Raw genomic sequence first — 13,995 nt, 5'->3', positions numbered from 1 at the left:
GCCTGTGGTAACCACACACCTTATCTCCCACATTTAATAGAAAACCCAGAGACTTTGAGACAGGCAGACAAATATACGCTAACTGATTTCCATGTTTTATGCAAAGGAACCTGAAAAAAGAAGGAAGGGTCACACACTGCAACCCAACATAGCTACATCACACGACTTCTGATGAAGACATGCCTGGAAGTGCAGTTTCATCAGCTTCAGTTGATCTCCAGCCTCTACACCACTCTGCTCTACAGACACAATATTTGCCGACCTCAAAACCGTGTTCTGTTTGTTGGTGCTTGGTTGCTGAGGGCGGACTGGAAGTTTGACCTTGCATGGATGTTTGCACGAATCTAAAGTTCATGAATACAAAGAGAAAACAGGATAATCAGAAGTCAAACACAAACTCTGCTCTCCAGACTCAGGAGCTCTGAAAGGGGCGGGGCAGCGGCCAGGCCCACGTGACAGCCATACAGGAAGTGACTGTTCAGCGGACCGTCTCGTTTCTGAGCCGTCTCTGAGGAGACTCAGCTGGAGTATGAGAAACTGAACGGGGACAGAGGAGAAAGGACTTATCCCTGCAAAGTGTCACTGTGGACACTGAAGCCAGTGGCAGGGGGGGACAGCTGCGGCGGAGCGGACACTGGACACCGCTAAGAGCAGCAAGCAGTGGGATACAAGAGCATTGCTGGGGGGAAATAATGGAAATCAAAGGTGGACGTGCAGGCAACCCTAGATCCGCTGTGCACCAACACGGAGATGTGCAGTGAATATGACACCGAGCGAGATACAACGGTGGCTCGACTAGCCCACGTTAAGCTAGCCGGTCGGTGCCGCCGCTGCTGTTGCTCGGTGCGAGCCTCGTTTCCTTTCTCGAACGCGAGCTGCACCGACTCGTTCAGAGGTGAGTGAGATGGCTCCAGCTGCTGCTCCGACCGTGTCTCCGGTCGGTCGGTCGGTCGGTCGGGACGGCTCATGAATGAACAATCCCTTCACCGCCTGCGCTTGGCGTCGGGCAGCTAGCTAACAGCAAGTCAGCCGATTAGCTTACTCGCTGCAGACGTGTTGATGTGCCCGGTTGCAGATCGAACAAGCCTTGTGTCTGTTATAACGGAGCTGGCCGGCACTTTTGGTGTCAAGCTAGCTTAGTAGCTCCAAAGTAGAGTGAGTGGAGTGCTGAGTGTGACACACGGACACCTCCGAGCCGCTGTTTCCAGTGTACACTTTTTTTTACATGACTTGTGGTAAATAATATTGAGTGTTAGCAACTGAAGAGGCTTCGAGTCGTCGCGTGCGCACCACAGTGTAGTCCGTCCTGTGGACCGTTAGCTGGATGGTGCCCTGGTCTGGCAGCCCTGTTGGTTCCTGCCACAGATGGCCCTAACCTTACCAGTCAGCTCCACGTTGTCTGACAGAGGGAGGGAGGGAGGAGGGGGTGGGGAGGAGGGTGAAGAAGAATAGACCTTCAGCTGGTACAGTGTGAGCTGAGTGCAAAGCTTGACTTGCTACAGCATTGACACAGAGGCACTGGCAGGTCTGTAGGCTGCTCCGAGCTCAGGTAAGCCTAGATCTTCATGTTACTGTTGAGTTTACTTGTCATGAGCAATGTCCAGTAATCACTGCTCAGACTGTGCCTGGCATTTATTTATTTATTTATTTATTTATTTATTTATTTATTTATTTATTTATTTATAACTCTGTACTTAACAGATCCATTGACCCCCAACATTACTGTGTGTCTGTGATCAACTGAGAGTTCTTCTGACTCCTTCAGAAATACATGGGTAAAAGTACAACCAGACAGCTAGTTTAACAGCACATCAAGTTAAAACTTTCTTCAGTCTGATACAGTAGTTTTGCAATACACTCATAAAGGCTCTAATGTTCAGTGGACATTAAATTACTATTACTAATATCATTTTTTTTAAGAGCAAAAGTGGAGATGGAGAAAGCAGAACACATTTCGTTACCATTTCTAACTTCCGAAGTGTGAAAAGTTATCAACTTTTTCATCGTGAAACAAATTATTCATGTTTTTTTTTTGTTTTTTTTTTTTTTTTTTAAGCTAAAAAAGCAGTGATTGGTCGGTTAATTGATTAACACCCTTGTTAATCGGTTTACCGTTAAGGCGTAAAATTGCTGGTTGCAGCTCTGGTAAGTCTTTGGACCATTGAATTTTTGTTAAGACTTGAGGTTCTCCGATTGTGCCTGTAAACTTAGATGTATTTTTGAAATATCGCGACATCTGCTGTAGTAATTTTAGATATAGACTCCGTTTGGATCCTTTCCACGATCCGTACATTTGCCTTCACACTGACCATCACCCGTTCCATTTGTCACTCTCTAAACATGCAGCAAGCCATTCTCAAACATGCGTCAAATGTGGAGTCCTGGTGGGTTGGTGAGTGGGGGATCTTCGTAAATTGATGGCAATTCTGAGATAAACCGGGCTGACATGTTAATAGCTTGCAGAGCTGCGTTAGTTCTATCCCAGAGTGGAGAGGCACAGCCTGAAAGCCACTGCTTATCGGAGCATTTGTTCCTTTTAGTCACACATCCACCCTTACGAGATTATTACAGGCCTGTACTTATCAGCACTAATTGGTTTAGGCCTTTCTAAAGCCGAGGGAGCTCCCGTGGAGGAGTCGGTGTGACTTTTTCTGCCACTCGCTGGCTTCTTTTTAAACCTTGTTTACAAGCTGAACGAAGAAAACCGAGCGCCGGAGTCACTGTTGACAGTTGGTAGTGATTTTTATTTAATTGGTAATCACCGTGTGAGCATTTCAACACAATGATGATAGTCTTTACTATGTAAAGGTTTAACTTTAAGGGTCAGTTTGGCCAAATTACAATAAGGTTTTTCTGGTAGCCCAAATTTGGAGACATCTCATCGTTTGAGTTGTCTCTGAGGAAGGTGCCTTCTCTTCCCCAACACAGCTATTTACCTTTTAAATGGGGTTTCTCTATTGATTGTTTTGCTTTGCGCCACCAATCAGTCAGTCAGTTTTCATGCCACAATTTATACATTTTGAAAGTTTTGGCCTCTGAGCTAAATTTCAGCATTTCTGTGATTCTTTCTATGTGTATTCTGAACCTCACCAGACCAAGTTAGAATTTGTCTTGAGGTTCATGTACAACATGTATTCATTTGAATAGCTGTTGCTGAATGGTTAGAGTATGCTAATTATTAACAGGAAATCATTTTTCTAAAATTCAGATCTTGTCTAGTTTTCACTTTCTTTTTACCTAGTTAAACTCTTTAAATGAGCGAATGTTGAGCGAAAGTTTCCTCAGGGTCTCTTGGATGCTCAGGACAAATTTCCACCCAATCCATTGAAAAATAAGTAATTGCCATGGTTCAGAATACACAGATGGAATTTCTTAAATAGCTCAGAGGGCCGAACTTAAAAAAAATGCATTACTTAAAAAGTGCTTGGAGTAAATGATTTTTTTTTGCACAGTCCCACAAATTTAATAAAAGTTTCACCATGAAAAACCCATTCCATGAGCTGGGAGTCCCTCTGTGAACTGACATGGAATGACCCATTTGTCACTCTGACACAGATCAGCACAGCGGAGGTTGAGAAGTTGCCGTTGATAAAGAATTTTATAGTGACACGCCGAGTGAACGCGCTGCAGGGGGAAATCAAACACTCAAGTGCATTGAACTGCTGAACAGTCAGGATTGGGAGAAGCTGATCTCGCCGTCCAGTGTGTGAACATGTGCTTTACACTCTGACCACTGGGCCACCGAGCAGGACTGTGTGTATCTAGGAATAACTGTATGAGAGCTGAATGAAAGGATGTAGAATATTGTAACAGTGTCTAAATGCTGTGACTGCTTGTGCTTGTTTTAACTCCAAAGTCCAACAGTATAGTCACCAGGTCTTTTTCTGACCACATCTGTCAATAACCTAGTTTGGTCATCTGGGTTTCAGGGTACTGCTGAGCTAAGAGGTTCAGATATCCCACGTGTTTGTTAATGGAGTATCAACACCGCTCTCATTGTTTTCTTTAGAAGAGTAATGGTATCGGTGTCAGCACATTTTCTGTCGGTTGTTTTCTGCTTTTATCGGCGATGTGTCACATTTTCCATCCTGGTATTTGTCAGGCAGGAAAAGACAGCAGTAATCTCCTGTTTTTTTGGCCTCAGTGGGGAAAAAAAAAGTGACTGTCAAACAATATGAACTGTCGAATGTTCTGAAAATGGCATTCCCCTCTGACAAGGATCCTTGTGATCAGTAAGGATGAGTGAAGCGGTTTGGTGCAGAGCAGGAAGGCTGTCCTGAAAGTTTGTCTGCCTTTTTTAGATGTGGTTTTTTTTTTTTTTTCAACAAGCCTTTCAAAGTAAAACTGTCATTACATGTAGGTGAGCAGGATGTCCTGTCAGCCCCCCTGAACATCTCAGATAAGGTGTCTGCTCAGGGCCATGAGCCTCCAGAAGTACCATGTCACTGCCAAGTCTCATAAAGTAATGGGCTTTTGGATTTGGTCTCTTCAATGGAAACTTTCCATGTTCATTCTGTTTCGACCTGACGGCACTGTAAACAGAGCTATGATGACCGTTCAAAAGGGCACTATGTAGTTTTGGTGAAGAAATTCGGGCTTATGATTTTAATATCTACATTATTAATGAGATAATGGTATGAACGTTGTTCCTTCGGTGAATAAACAAGCTGTTCTCAGAGGAAAATAAGGTCCCCAAAACTCTGTTTTGAAGCTTGCAAGGTGGCAGGGTCTGCCACATATAAACAAAGTAAAACCGTATAAATTGCGTTGTCCTCTAAGGTCAGCTTGTTTGTTCAGTTTATTCAGCCGTGGAAACAAAGAGAGTTTGTTTATTCAGTTTGTTTTAGGCATCAATATGTCTTCGGCGAAACTTCAGATCGTCCTTTGATATTGAACATGTGTGCAGAGGCTGTCTTGGAATGCTAACAGCTGCGTTAGTATTTGTCGTTGTGGTTTGCTTTTATGCTGAAAAGCTCAGTTTGACAGGTCAGCGGGAGTTAAACCCGCATCATTTTAATTATTCCTTCTTTTAGATCTTTTAGATCTTTCATTTCCAATAGTTTCTGTGGAAGTAACAGACTCATGCTTGTTACTAATACATAAATGGATAATTTCCTTGCCAAGCCAGTAAAAAAAGTTCTGGCAGTGATGGTTTCACATCAGTGGAATATCTGGAGCACGGTGAATTAGACACATAGTTGCATTATGTCCCCTCGCTCGTCCTGTTTCCTGTCATCTCTTAAACTATCCTATCAATAAAGCTATATAAATATAATAATAATAATAATATAATAATATATAATAATAATTCTAAAAAAACTGCATAACTCATGTCACAATTGACAGATGCATTGCACTTTGTAATTGTTTTTGTTTAATTTACATTTGCACAGAATTATACAGATGTGCAGTATATTTCTATGGGAGACTTTTGTTTCTCATCCATTATTTAATGTTCAAATGAGCTGCGTGAATTCTGCTGATGGTCTGTTTTCTTGCTCTATTTTCAGGATAATGTCTGAAGATAACATCCAAGGAGTTACATCCCCTCAACTCAAACTGACCCCACCCGTCCCGTATTGTATTTCCTCCTGTTCTTTAGCCGCCTCTGATTGCTGAACTTCAGCAAGTCCTGTCCCTGCTCATTGCCCCCCCACTCCATGGGATTTTAGGGAATGCATGCATTCCACTGTAGGATCATGTGATTAATTTTGACAATCCTCCTGCAGACCAAAAGACAGGATGACCCTCAAATTCTAAAAAAAAAAAAAGAAGAAAAAGAAACTAGAATGCGACCGGATGTCAAGTTCCTGCCCAGCTGATATTGCCACTTTGGACTGTAGGATTCTCACCCTGGTTCCACCACTTGTTCCCTACCTGCAGCTTTTACCGCTAACCCGTCCCTTATCCAGCGTCATTGGGCCATGGTTCGCAAGAAAGGTTCTCTTATACTATGTGGTGCTTTCCTGTTTGTCGCCTGGAATGCTTTGCTTCTACTTTATCTGTGGGGTCGCCCTCCCATCGGCCGGCTCGGGGAAGGCGGTGGAGCAGAACCAGGAGGAAAGGAGGAGTGGGGCATGGGCAAGGGGAAAGGAGGCCGGGTCAACCTTGCGGGGGAGGTGATCCGGCTGGCAGAGGAGGTCGAGGTTCAGCTCGAGACCCAGAAAAAGCTCATAAAGCAGATTGAAAGTCACAGAGCGCAGTGGGCTCAGCAGAGAGACATTGGGAAAAGAGAGGCAGATGATGCAAAAGAAGTCAAAGACGGGGCTGTCCACCAGCCACCAAAACCTCCGCTTCCTCTCAAAGACGATGCTGGTGACAAGGACCAAACTGAATTAAAGCAGACACAGAGTCCTTCTCCCACAGTAGCTTCAGACACTAAGTTGGGACAGCACCAGGCTGTTGAAGTAAAGGAGGAGGTTTTTAAGACCAATGAACTGGCGTCCTCCGTTGACAGCCCAGAAGTCGCCATTCCCATTCTCGTCATCGCTTGTGACAGAGTGACGGTGAAACGGAGCCTCGACAGGCTGATCCAGTACCGCCCTTCTCCAAAGCTGTATCCAATTATTGTCAGCCAGGACTGTGGCCACAGCGAGACGGCGCGTGTGATTGGCTCATACGGAGATCAAGTGACACACCTGCGTCAGCCGGACCTCGCGGACATCAGAGTTCGGCCAGAGCACAGGAAGTTCCAGGGCTACTACAAAATTGCCCGACATTACCGCTGGGCCCTCAACCAAGTGTTCAACACGTTCTCCCAGTCCACTGTGGTCATAGTGGAGGACGACCTGGAGGTGAGTGCTGTCAGGCGTCCCTTCACCAGGCATCACAGTAGACATTATTATGTGATAATCTGTATAGTGTGTTCTATGGTTGTTACTGGCATCATTAAAAAAAAAAAAAAAGAAGGGATGCTTATGCTTAACTTACACTCTCTCTGCCATTTCTTTATACTTTTTAGTATAATTTATAGATACAAAGGCTGGTACAGTGGCAACAGATATTTTTACTTTCCAAATCAAACTTCCCCAAGTGTTTGCAACAGAGATAGGGCTTTTCTTGGTCCTGAGACGGTGTAGCATTTATAAACTTGCTCACTGTAGTCTATATGATGTGCTTACTAGCAGATGGACAAACTACTTAAGACTTTCTGCACTGCTCCACTTGCATTCACTTCTCTGCCACTTGCCCTCTCACCCTCGCTCAACCAAGCACTCACTACACACATACATACTAAGCAGTACTTCCAGCTGCAGTGAATAAAGAAGATAGATTTTGTGTTGCGTTATTGTTTACAATACTTTCCAATCTGCCCAGCCAGACTTCACCTTAAACTAAGACTTCAAACAAAAACACAGCTGCCTTTTTAAAAGTCCTCTGAGAAGTGCCAGTGCTGTGAATGTAGCATAAGCTGCGTAATTTAAACTGAAAATGTGTTTGTGTGGCTGAAGCACCAGTCTAGAATACCCAGTTAACAAAGCATTTTAAACCATCAACCTGAATTTGACCCTGAAAATGTTTTAAAGGAGTAGTTTTCTAATGAAATGTTAATGAGCAGAGAAAGAGCCTCATTGGCTGATTTTTTTTTTTCTGCCTAAACAGACTAAATTACCAAACTCTCTTTGTTTCCATGACCGAATAAACAGACTGACCTTAAAGTACAACACACTTTATACTGTTTTACTTTGTTTATGTGTGACGGACCCTGCCACCCTTCAAGCTTGAAAACGTTGTTCTGGGGACCTTATTTTCCTCTGAGAACAGCTTGTTTATTCGCTGATGGAACAATATTTGTATTATTACCTCATTAACATTGTAAATATTAAAATTCTGAGTTTGGACACATCCATTTCATCCATGTGACACAAGGTTCCAGTCTGTCCATTTCATGGAAACATTATGTTTTCTGAATAATAGAGAGCCTGGTGGTACCATGGCTGATAGCGTAGGCTTAAAATTATATTTTATTATTCTAAGAAATGCACTTAATTCACTGTTCTTGCAGCTAGTGAGAAGTTAAGTCTGTGCTAAATTCAGAGTAGGCTAGAGTCAGGACATGGTTCAATTATCTTGACTCAAATTATCTATGAAGCATAGGGAAAAAAAATTTGCCTGGCTCTGTGCAACATACAAACCTTACAAAACTACTCCCTCCAACACCACCAAAGCTCAGTGACAGACGTCTTGTATCTCATCCGCTTGATCAGTGCACGCACAGAAATGTAAAAACATCAGTTTGTTTTTTAAGGGGAACACGATGGAACTATTTCTTAGTGAACAACTGTGTATCTCTGTCACACTGGCACATGGTGATTAGCCAAATACAGTCGGTGAGCGAGCCCTGGAGACGCAGCATGAGTTCATAATAATGCTCCCACTGGAAGTTCTGCGGTTGAGATTGAATTGTCTTTCCATGGTAAATGTGTAGTTACGATCAAATGTTATGAATAGCAAATAGGGCCGGTCCCACATTTGCCTCAAGTATCCATCACTAAAGACGGTTAACTCAAAGTGTGTAGCAGCAGCTTATTTGGATGCTTTTGCACACTACGCAGTAATCATTTTAGTTTGCTTCATAAAACCCAGACTGGTTCCATTTCAGAGCCACAGCAGCATGTGTATCATATTTAAGAATGCATAACAGCATGTGTTTTGGATCACGGCGACAATAATTGATACGAGGGGGAGAGAGAGACAAGAAACAGCAGAGTGAACATTTGGCCACAGCGTCAGGAAATTATGAACTTTGACTTTGAACAACAGCTCAAGAGAGAAACTGTGCCCTGAAAATCAGCAATTATTTTTCCATTGAGCGGGGAATATCTGGGTTTGCTTATGTAACCGTTCTCTACTGGCTACCTCTTTTTTTTTATTACTGACAATTTAGGGACTAACTGGATCTGGAAATTAGGGTGGTGAGAGATGGGGAATGACACACAAGTAAAGTAGTCCGCTGGCTGGCTGGAACTAAGGATGTTTCAATTCCACAAACTCCCTGAAAAGGGTCTGACAATGGAGGGGGTTATATGTAACACAGGATCCAGTGGTGTAGAGTTACAGAGTACATCTACTCAAGCACTGTATTACTGTTTATAGGTACTAGAACTTGACATGAACACCTAGTAGTTTATGCTTATGAGTGCCTAGGAGTTTAAGCCTTCAGGTAAATATGTTTTTAAAGAGCGAGTTACAGGTGTGAGAACTAACTTGGCAGTCAATTTGATTCTAATGCTGATTATAAAGGCTAAGTGGACAGGTGAGATTATGTATCTTTGATTTTTCTCTTTTCTGTTTCTATTCTTTTGTTTGTTTTTTATGTCATTTTGACCACCATTTAATTCAGAAATCATAACATTACTCACCAAGTTAATAGCTGGGAACATGATGACATCACTAAAACTGTCTTTTCAAATAGTTACTACAGCTTGCAGACCACTGCATTGATTGTTGTTGTGCACGTTGCTGCGTTCCTGTTCTCAGCTGTTAATATGGTAACTGCCATATTGATAAAAGTAAGGGAACTGATGGCCACAATTACATAAACAAGACCCATATTGCAATGAGCAGAATTATTCCTTAAATATATGAACTGATGTTTTTCTCCTCTGTGAACAGACCTTTCAGTGATGAGTAAGCACCGTTTAGATTGTATCTCTGAAGCAGCACCATTTAAATCCTGTGACTCTCCTTTTTCTAGGTGGCGCCAGACTTCTTTGAGTATTTCCGAGCCCTCTACCCAATCCTGCGCTCTGACCCCAGCCTGTGGTGTGTTTCTGCCTGGAACGACAACGGCAGAGATGCCCTGGTGGATCCATCCAAAGCCGAGCTCCTCTACAGAACGGACTTCTTCCCCGGGCTGGGGTGGATGCTGCTGAAGGAGATGTGGGACGAACTGGAGGTCAAATGGCCCTCGGCTTTCTGGGATGACTGGATGCGGCAACCCGAGCAGCGCAAGGACCGCTCCTGCATTCGGCCAGAAATATCCCGGACTATAACCTTTGGCCGGAAAGGCGTCAGTTTAGGTCAATTCTTTGACCAGTACCTTCGCTATATTAAGCTAAACACTGAATTTGTGCCTTTTACCAAACAGGATTTGTCTTATTTGCTTAAAGAGAAGTATGATGAAAAGTTTATCAAAGACGTTTACAGTGCCCCACTGGTGAAGATTGAGGACCTGCAACAAGGGGGCAGCTTAAGAGGCCCTGGACCGTACAGGATCCAGTACTCCAGCAGGGACAGTTTTAAAGTCTTTGCTCGAAATCTGGGGGTGATGGACGACTTGAAATCTGGTGTTCCTCGTACAGGTTACAGGGGTGTAGTCAGTTTCCTGCACCGGGGTCGAAGGGTGTTCTTGGCTCCACCGGACGGCTGGTCACGGTATGATACCAGCTGGAGCTGAGCAGCTGATCTAGACTATGAAATGTGAATGGTGTTGAAGAGGGGAGAGAGCCTCATGGTGTGTTCACACAGAAAGTGAAGTAAATTTTTTTGCCTTACATTAGTTGCCCGAGTTTGACCACAAGATTATTGTGTTTATACCCAGGAGTGTTTAAACAGCCAGGATACTTCACCGTACATTAGGTGAACGCTAGGAAGCTTTCTGGAACATTACGTTCATGAAGTACATTTCCCTTTCAGCTCCAGTCACAGTGAAAGATACAGTGCGTGGATCACTGCTGCAGTACATGGACGACTGCTGAGCTCTCCTCCTGTCTGATGTGACGCCAGGTGTTTAGTCCTCCAGAAGGTCTGGCTCTGCACCAACTCGCCCCCCCCCCAGGGGATCTTTCATGCAAAAGATACACTTTGCTTTCTGTAAGAACACATCATTACTCAAAGGAGCACCCTCTCAGACCAAAGAATATCAGCAGACTCAGTGGTTCATGAAGGAATTAAAGCAGCACAGATTGCGCTGCAAATCAGTCAAGCTGGGAGATCGAGGCCTGTTAGAGAAGCTTCTAAACTAGGGTGCTTATTCGGGAGCTGCTAGTTAAATGGCCAGGCAGACTTCACAGAGAGTTAAAACCGGTAGGACATGAACATTTAAACTCCAATTTCAGCTTTTAATTGCTATTGGCAATGTGCCTTGCTGTCTGGGCCCATTTTGTTTGGTGTATTTTTTTTTCTTTTTTCTTTTTACTACTGTGAATAACTGGCCAACTGTAGATTAACATTATTTGGTTGCAAAAAATCATTTGAATCGTCAACAGGAAGAGCATGTTTCAGTGTTGATACACTGGAGGCCAAACTCAAGAAAAGTGACCATCTCTAGAACTGCAGAAATATATTGAGCTGTCAATTTTTTTTGCATTCAGTCAGGGGTGGATCTACAGGGGTGGCATGAGTGGCAGCTACCGCCTCTAAGAAATACTTTACTAGGTTTATAAATGGTTTGGTGATACAATTGATGAATATTGTATTTATATATAGGTCTCGACCGAGGAGCCCATTTAAACCCTTAAAAAAAGAAGATAAAGGACATAAATAAGGACCATTTTGAATCTTGTTTCAGAAAGCTGTTGGATTTTGGGAACATATAGGGGCATTTGTGAGTTCTGAGACAGGCAGCAGCTGAAAAACAACACACATCAGCTCAAACTTTCCTCAACGATTAGTGTGTTGTTGTACTCCATCATTCATATCTTAATGTTGACTTTTAGAGAAAACACATAGAGTGGAGACATGCTACATACATTTTTTGAATAACAAAACTCAACGCATAGAAATAAGGGATCTGTGTTGGCACACATTTTGGATTGAGTGTTCAACGTACAAAAAATGTACATTATATGGAGAAATTACTAATAATTTGGAATAAAGCATTTTTTATGCCTAGCTAAATCTATTAAATCTTTTACCTGTGTACCACAATAATGTTATGTTTGTTAGAATTTCTACATTTGAGGGTTTTCCAAGCAAATATTAATATATGTCATTGTTTGGGATTCAATCCACATAGTCTTTATATATGTCTGCCACCCTCTTGCCACCCCATGAATATTTCTCTAGATCTGCCCCAGCATTTAGTGAAAGTTTTTGAAAGAAGCTGTTGAAAAGGACTCAACTCTCTGGGTCCTGTTACTGTTGAAGTCTTTCAGACTAGTTACAAGCAGAGTTGTGTTCAAAGAAAGCTGTAAAGCTACAGTGTGTTAGGTGGTAAACAGTGGCCATATCCATATCCGCTGGATGAAGTCATATTATGAAGTCATAGCCCTGATGGGTCATATTATAGACCGAAGGCCTCTTCAGCAATGAGACAGAGGGACAGACCTGCAGAGTACTCTCCCGAAGCAGAGAGCTTGAGAGATACGTTTGAAACAAACCCATGTTTGTGGCTGCTGAATCACTGCGTGAAGTCGGTGTTGACGGTGGCTCACATGTTTCAGAACATTGTCAGATGCTGCTCCCTCTATTCCACTGTTAAAGGTTTTAAATATCTTTAGCACTTTGTTTAAGAGCACTGAGGCCTTTATGGTCGATCCCCTGCTTGAGCTGGTTCTTGTAAGGCCTGTTGGGGGTTGTGTTGGGGGGTGTAATGTAATGTATTTAGTGTTGCAGAGCAGCCCTGTTTAAACTCCGTTAATGTGATGACTATGGGCATAACCATATTCATTCTGCAGCTCTCTTCTGCTTTCAGAGGATTACAAAGTCTGCATTTCCACCACGCCGCTTTATTAGTGTGAGTGAACTTGGTGTCTCAACTGATCATAGGAAAGGTTGGTGTGGGATCACAACGACGTGGCTGTTTTTGAAACGACTGAACTTTGATTGAACTTGAGGGTCTGACAAGTTTTCCAAGCTGCAAATGAGATTCAGACATCACTGAGTCTGACATTTTACTGACGATGATGACCCTGAAGCCCCGGTACAGGGCAGTTGTAATTAACATGACATCCAAACCATGGTTTGGTCAGCTTCGGTTTGTTGAAAAACCACAGATTGATAGTTTTTATTTGTACGTGCAACAAGAAGGCTGAGGAAGAAGAAATAATTATCACTGTACTGTAATTAGCTTTGGGAGATATCCACAGGGTTGATTCCCATGTCTGTATGGTGATGTGTACAACCACTGCCTGATGTGTTTATAACTTTAATACAGTATAAATAAAATCAGCTATTTTGATATTTGTCTACATGCTGAAGGAGTCACTCTTTCATTGACGGCGTCCGTTCAGTTGTGTCATCTGCGGTCCTTAACGGTGTCAACGTTCATGTCGGTCTGCTTTGTCTTTCCTGTCCAACACTTAATCTGACAGCTCCACACCTTTCATGGTAATAGGTAGTAATTACCAAGTAAGATTTTTTTTTTTTTTTTTAATTCTCCCAGAATTATAACAATAATGACCTCAACCCCATCATGATTTAATAATAATATTCTGCTATTACAATATATAAGATGGGTAATGGCAATAGTAAAAACAACGTTTGATTTCTAAGTCTGCTAGTCAGTAAACTTAAGTAAAAAGACTTTACCCATTTCCATTGTCATTCACTGCAACAACTCACCTCAATTTAGTGGCCTGTTGAGGGGAAGTTAGTCGGAAACTAGTCTGAAATGAAAATGCCACGACTAACTAGAAATGAACTAGAAAACCACTGCAAAGCTTCCTGGAGATGTAATGACCAGCTATGTATTAACTGCGTATAGATGCTGGGATGCTTTTCAATAAATGTACATTTAGCAGACACTTTTGTCCACAGCGACTTCCATGATTCATACTTATATTCACACACTGATGGCGGTGGCTGCCATGCAAGGACCCGACCACCACATCAGGAGCAGTTTGGGGTTCAGTATCTTGCCACCAAGTTAGCCCGGCTCGAGACATCACCCTGAATCTCTGCTTCGTTCAGCAATTTGAAGTTAAAGGGGCACTCTGTAGTTTTCTTGAAGAATTTTTTATTTTTTTTCTACCTAATCAAACTAAATTATCAATTGTATTTGTTTTCTTGACTGAATAAACAAACTGACCTTAGAGGACAACACAATTTATA

At 42.7% G+C, this 13,995-nt stretch overlaps 1 protein-coding gene across 3 annotated transcripts; it reads left to right on the top strand.

The window, feature by feature from the left end:
• Window positions 1-446: 446 nt before the first annotated feature.
• mgat1b (alpha-1,3-mannosyl-glycoprotein 2-beta-N-acetylglucosaminyltransferase b) lies at window positions 447-13,133 on the top strand. 3 transcript variants are annotated; one of them, XM_037093408.1, is made up of 3 exons: window positions 447-895; window positions 5,511-6,794; window positions 9,698-13,133. In XM_037093408.1, exons 2-3 carry the CDS (start codon window positions 5,925-5,927, stop codon window positions 10,397-10,399), a joined length of 1,572 nt encoding a protein of 523 aa, XP_036949303.1. In that variant the 5' UTR covers window positions 447-895; window positions 5,511-5,924; the 3' UTR covers window positions 10,400-13,133. The 3 variants fall into 3 exon arrangements, with proteins under 3 accessions (XP_036949303.1, XP_036949304.1, XP_036949305.1); XM_037093409.1 differs by lacking the exon at window positions 447-895 and adding an exon at window positions 1,438-1,549; XM_037093410.1 differs by lacking the exon at window positions 447-895 and adding an exon at window positions 2,057-2,145.
• The last annotated feature ends 862 nt before the right edge of the window (window positions 13,134-13,995 follow it).

The sequence above is a fragment of the Acanthopagrus latus genome, chromosome 3, assembly GCF_904848185.1.
Source record: "Acanthopagrus latus isolate v.2019 chromosome 3, fAcaLat1.1, whole genome shotgun sequence".
In the NCBI taxonomy this organism is placed as follows: domain Eukaryota; kingdom Metazoa; phylum Chordata; class Actinopteri; order Spariformes; family Sparidae; genus Acanthopagrus; species Acanthopagrus latus.
Note: the sequence above shows the minus strand (reverse complement) of the source record. Positions and strands in the feature narration are given on the sequence as shown.

Bases quoted from the DNA above. Each gene is read 5' to 3' on its own strand.
- mgat1b (XM_037093408.1), top strand. From the start codon at position 5,925: ATGGTTCGCAAGAAAGGTTCTCTTATACTATGTGGTGCTTTCCTGTTT. The intron at 6,795-9,697 runs GTGAGTGCTGTC...TCCTTTTTCTAG, and splicing joins TAGTGGAGGACGACCTGGAG to GTGGCGCCAGACTTCTTTGA.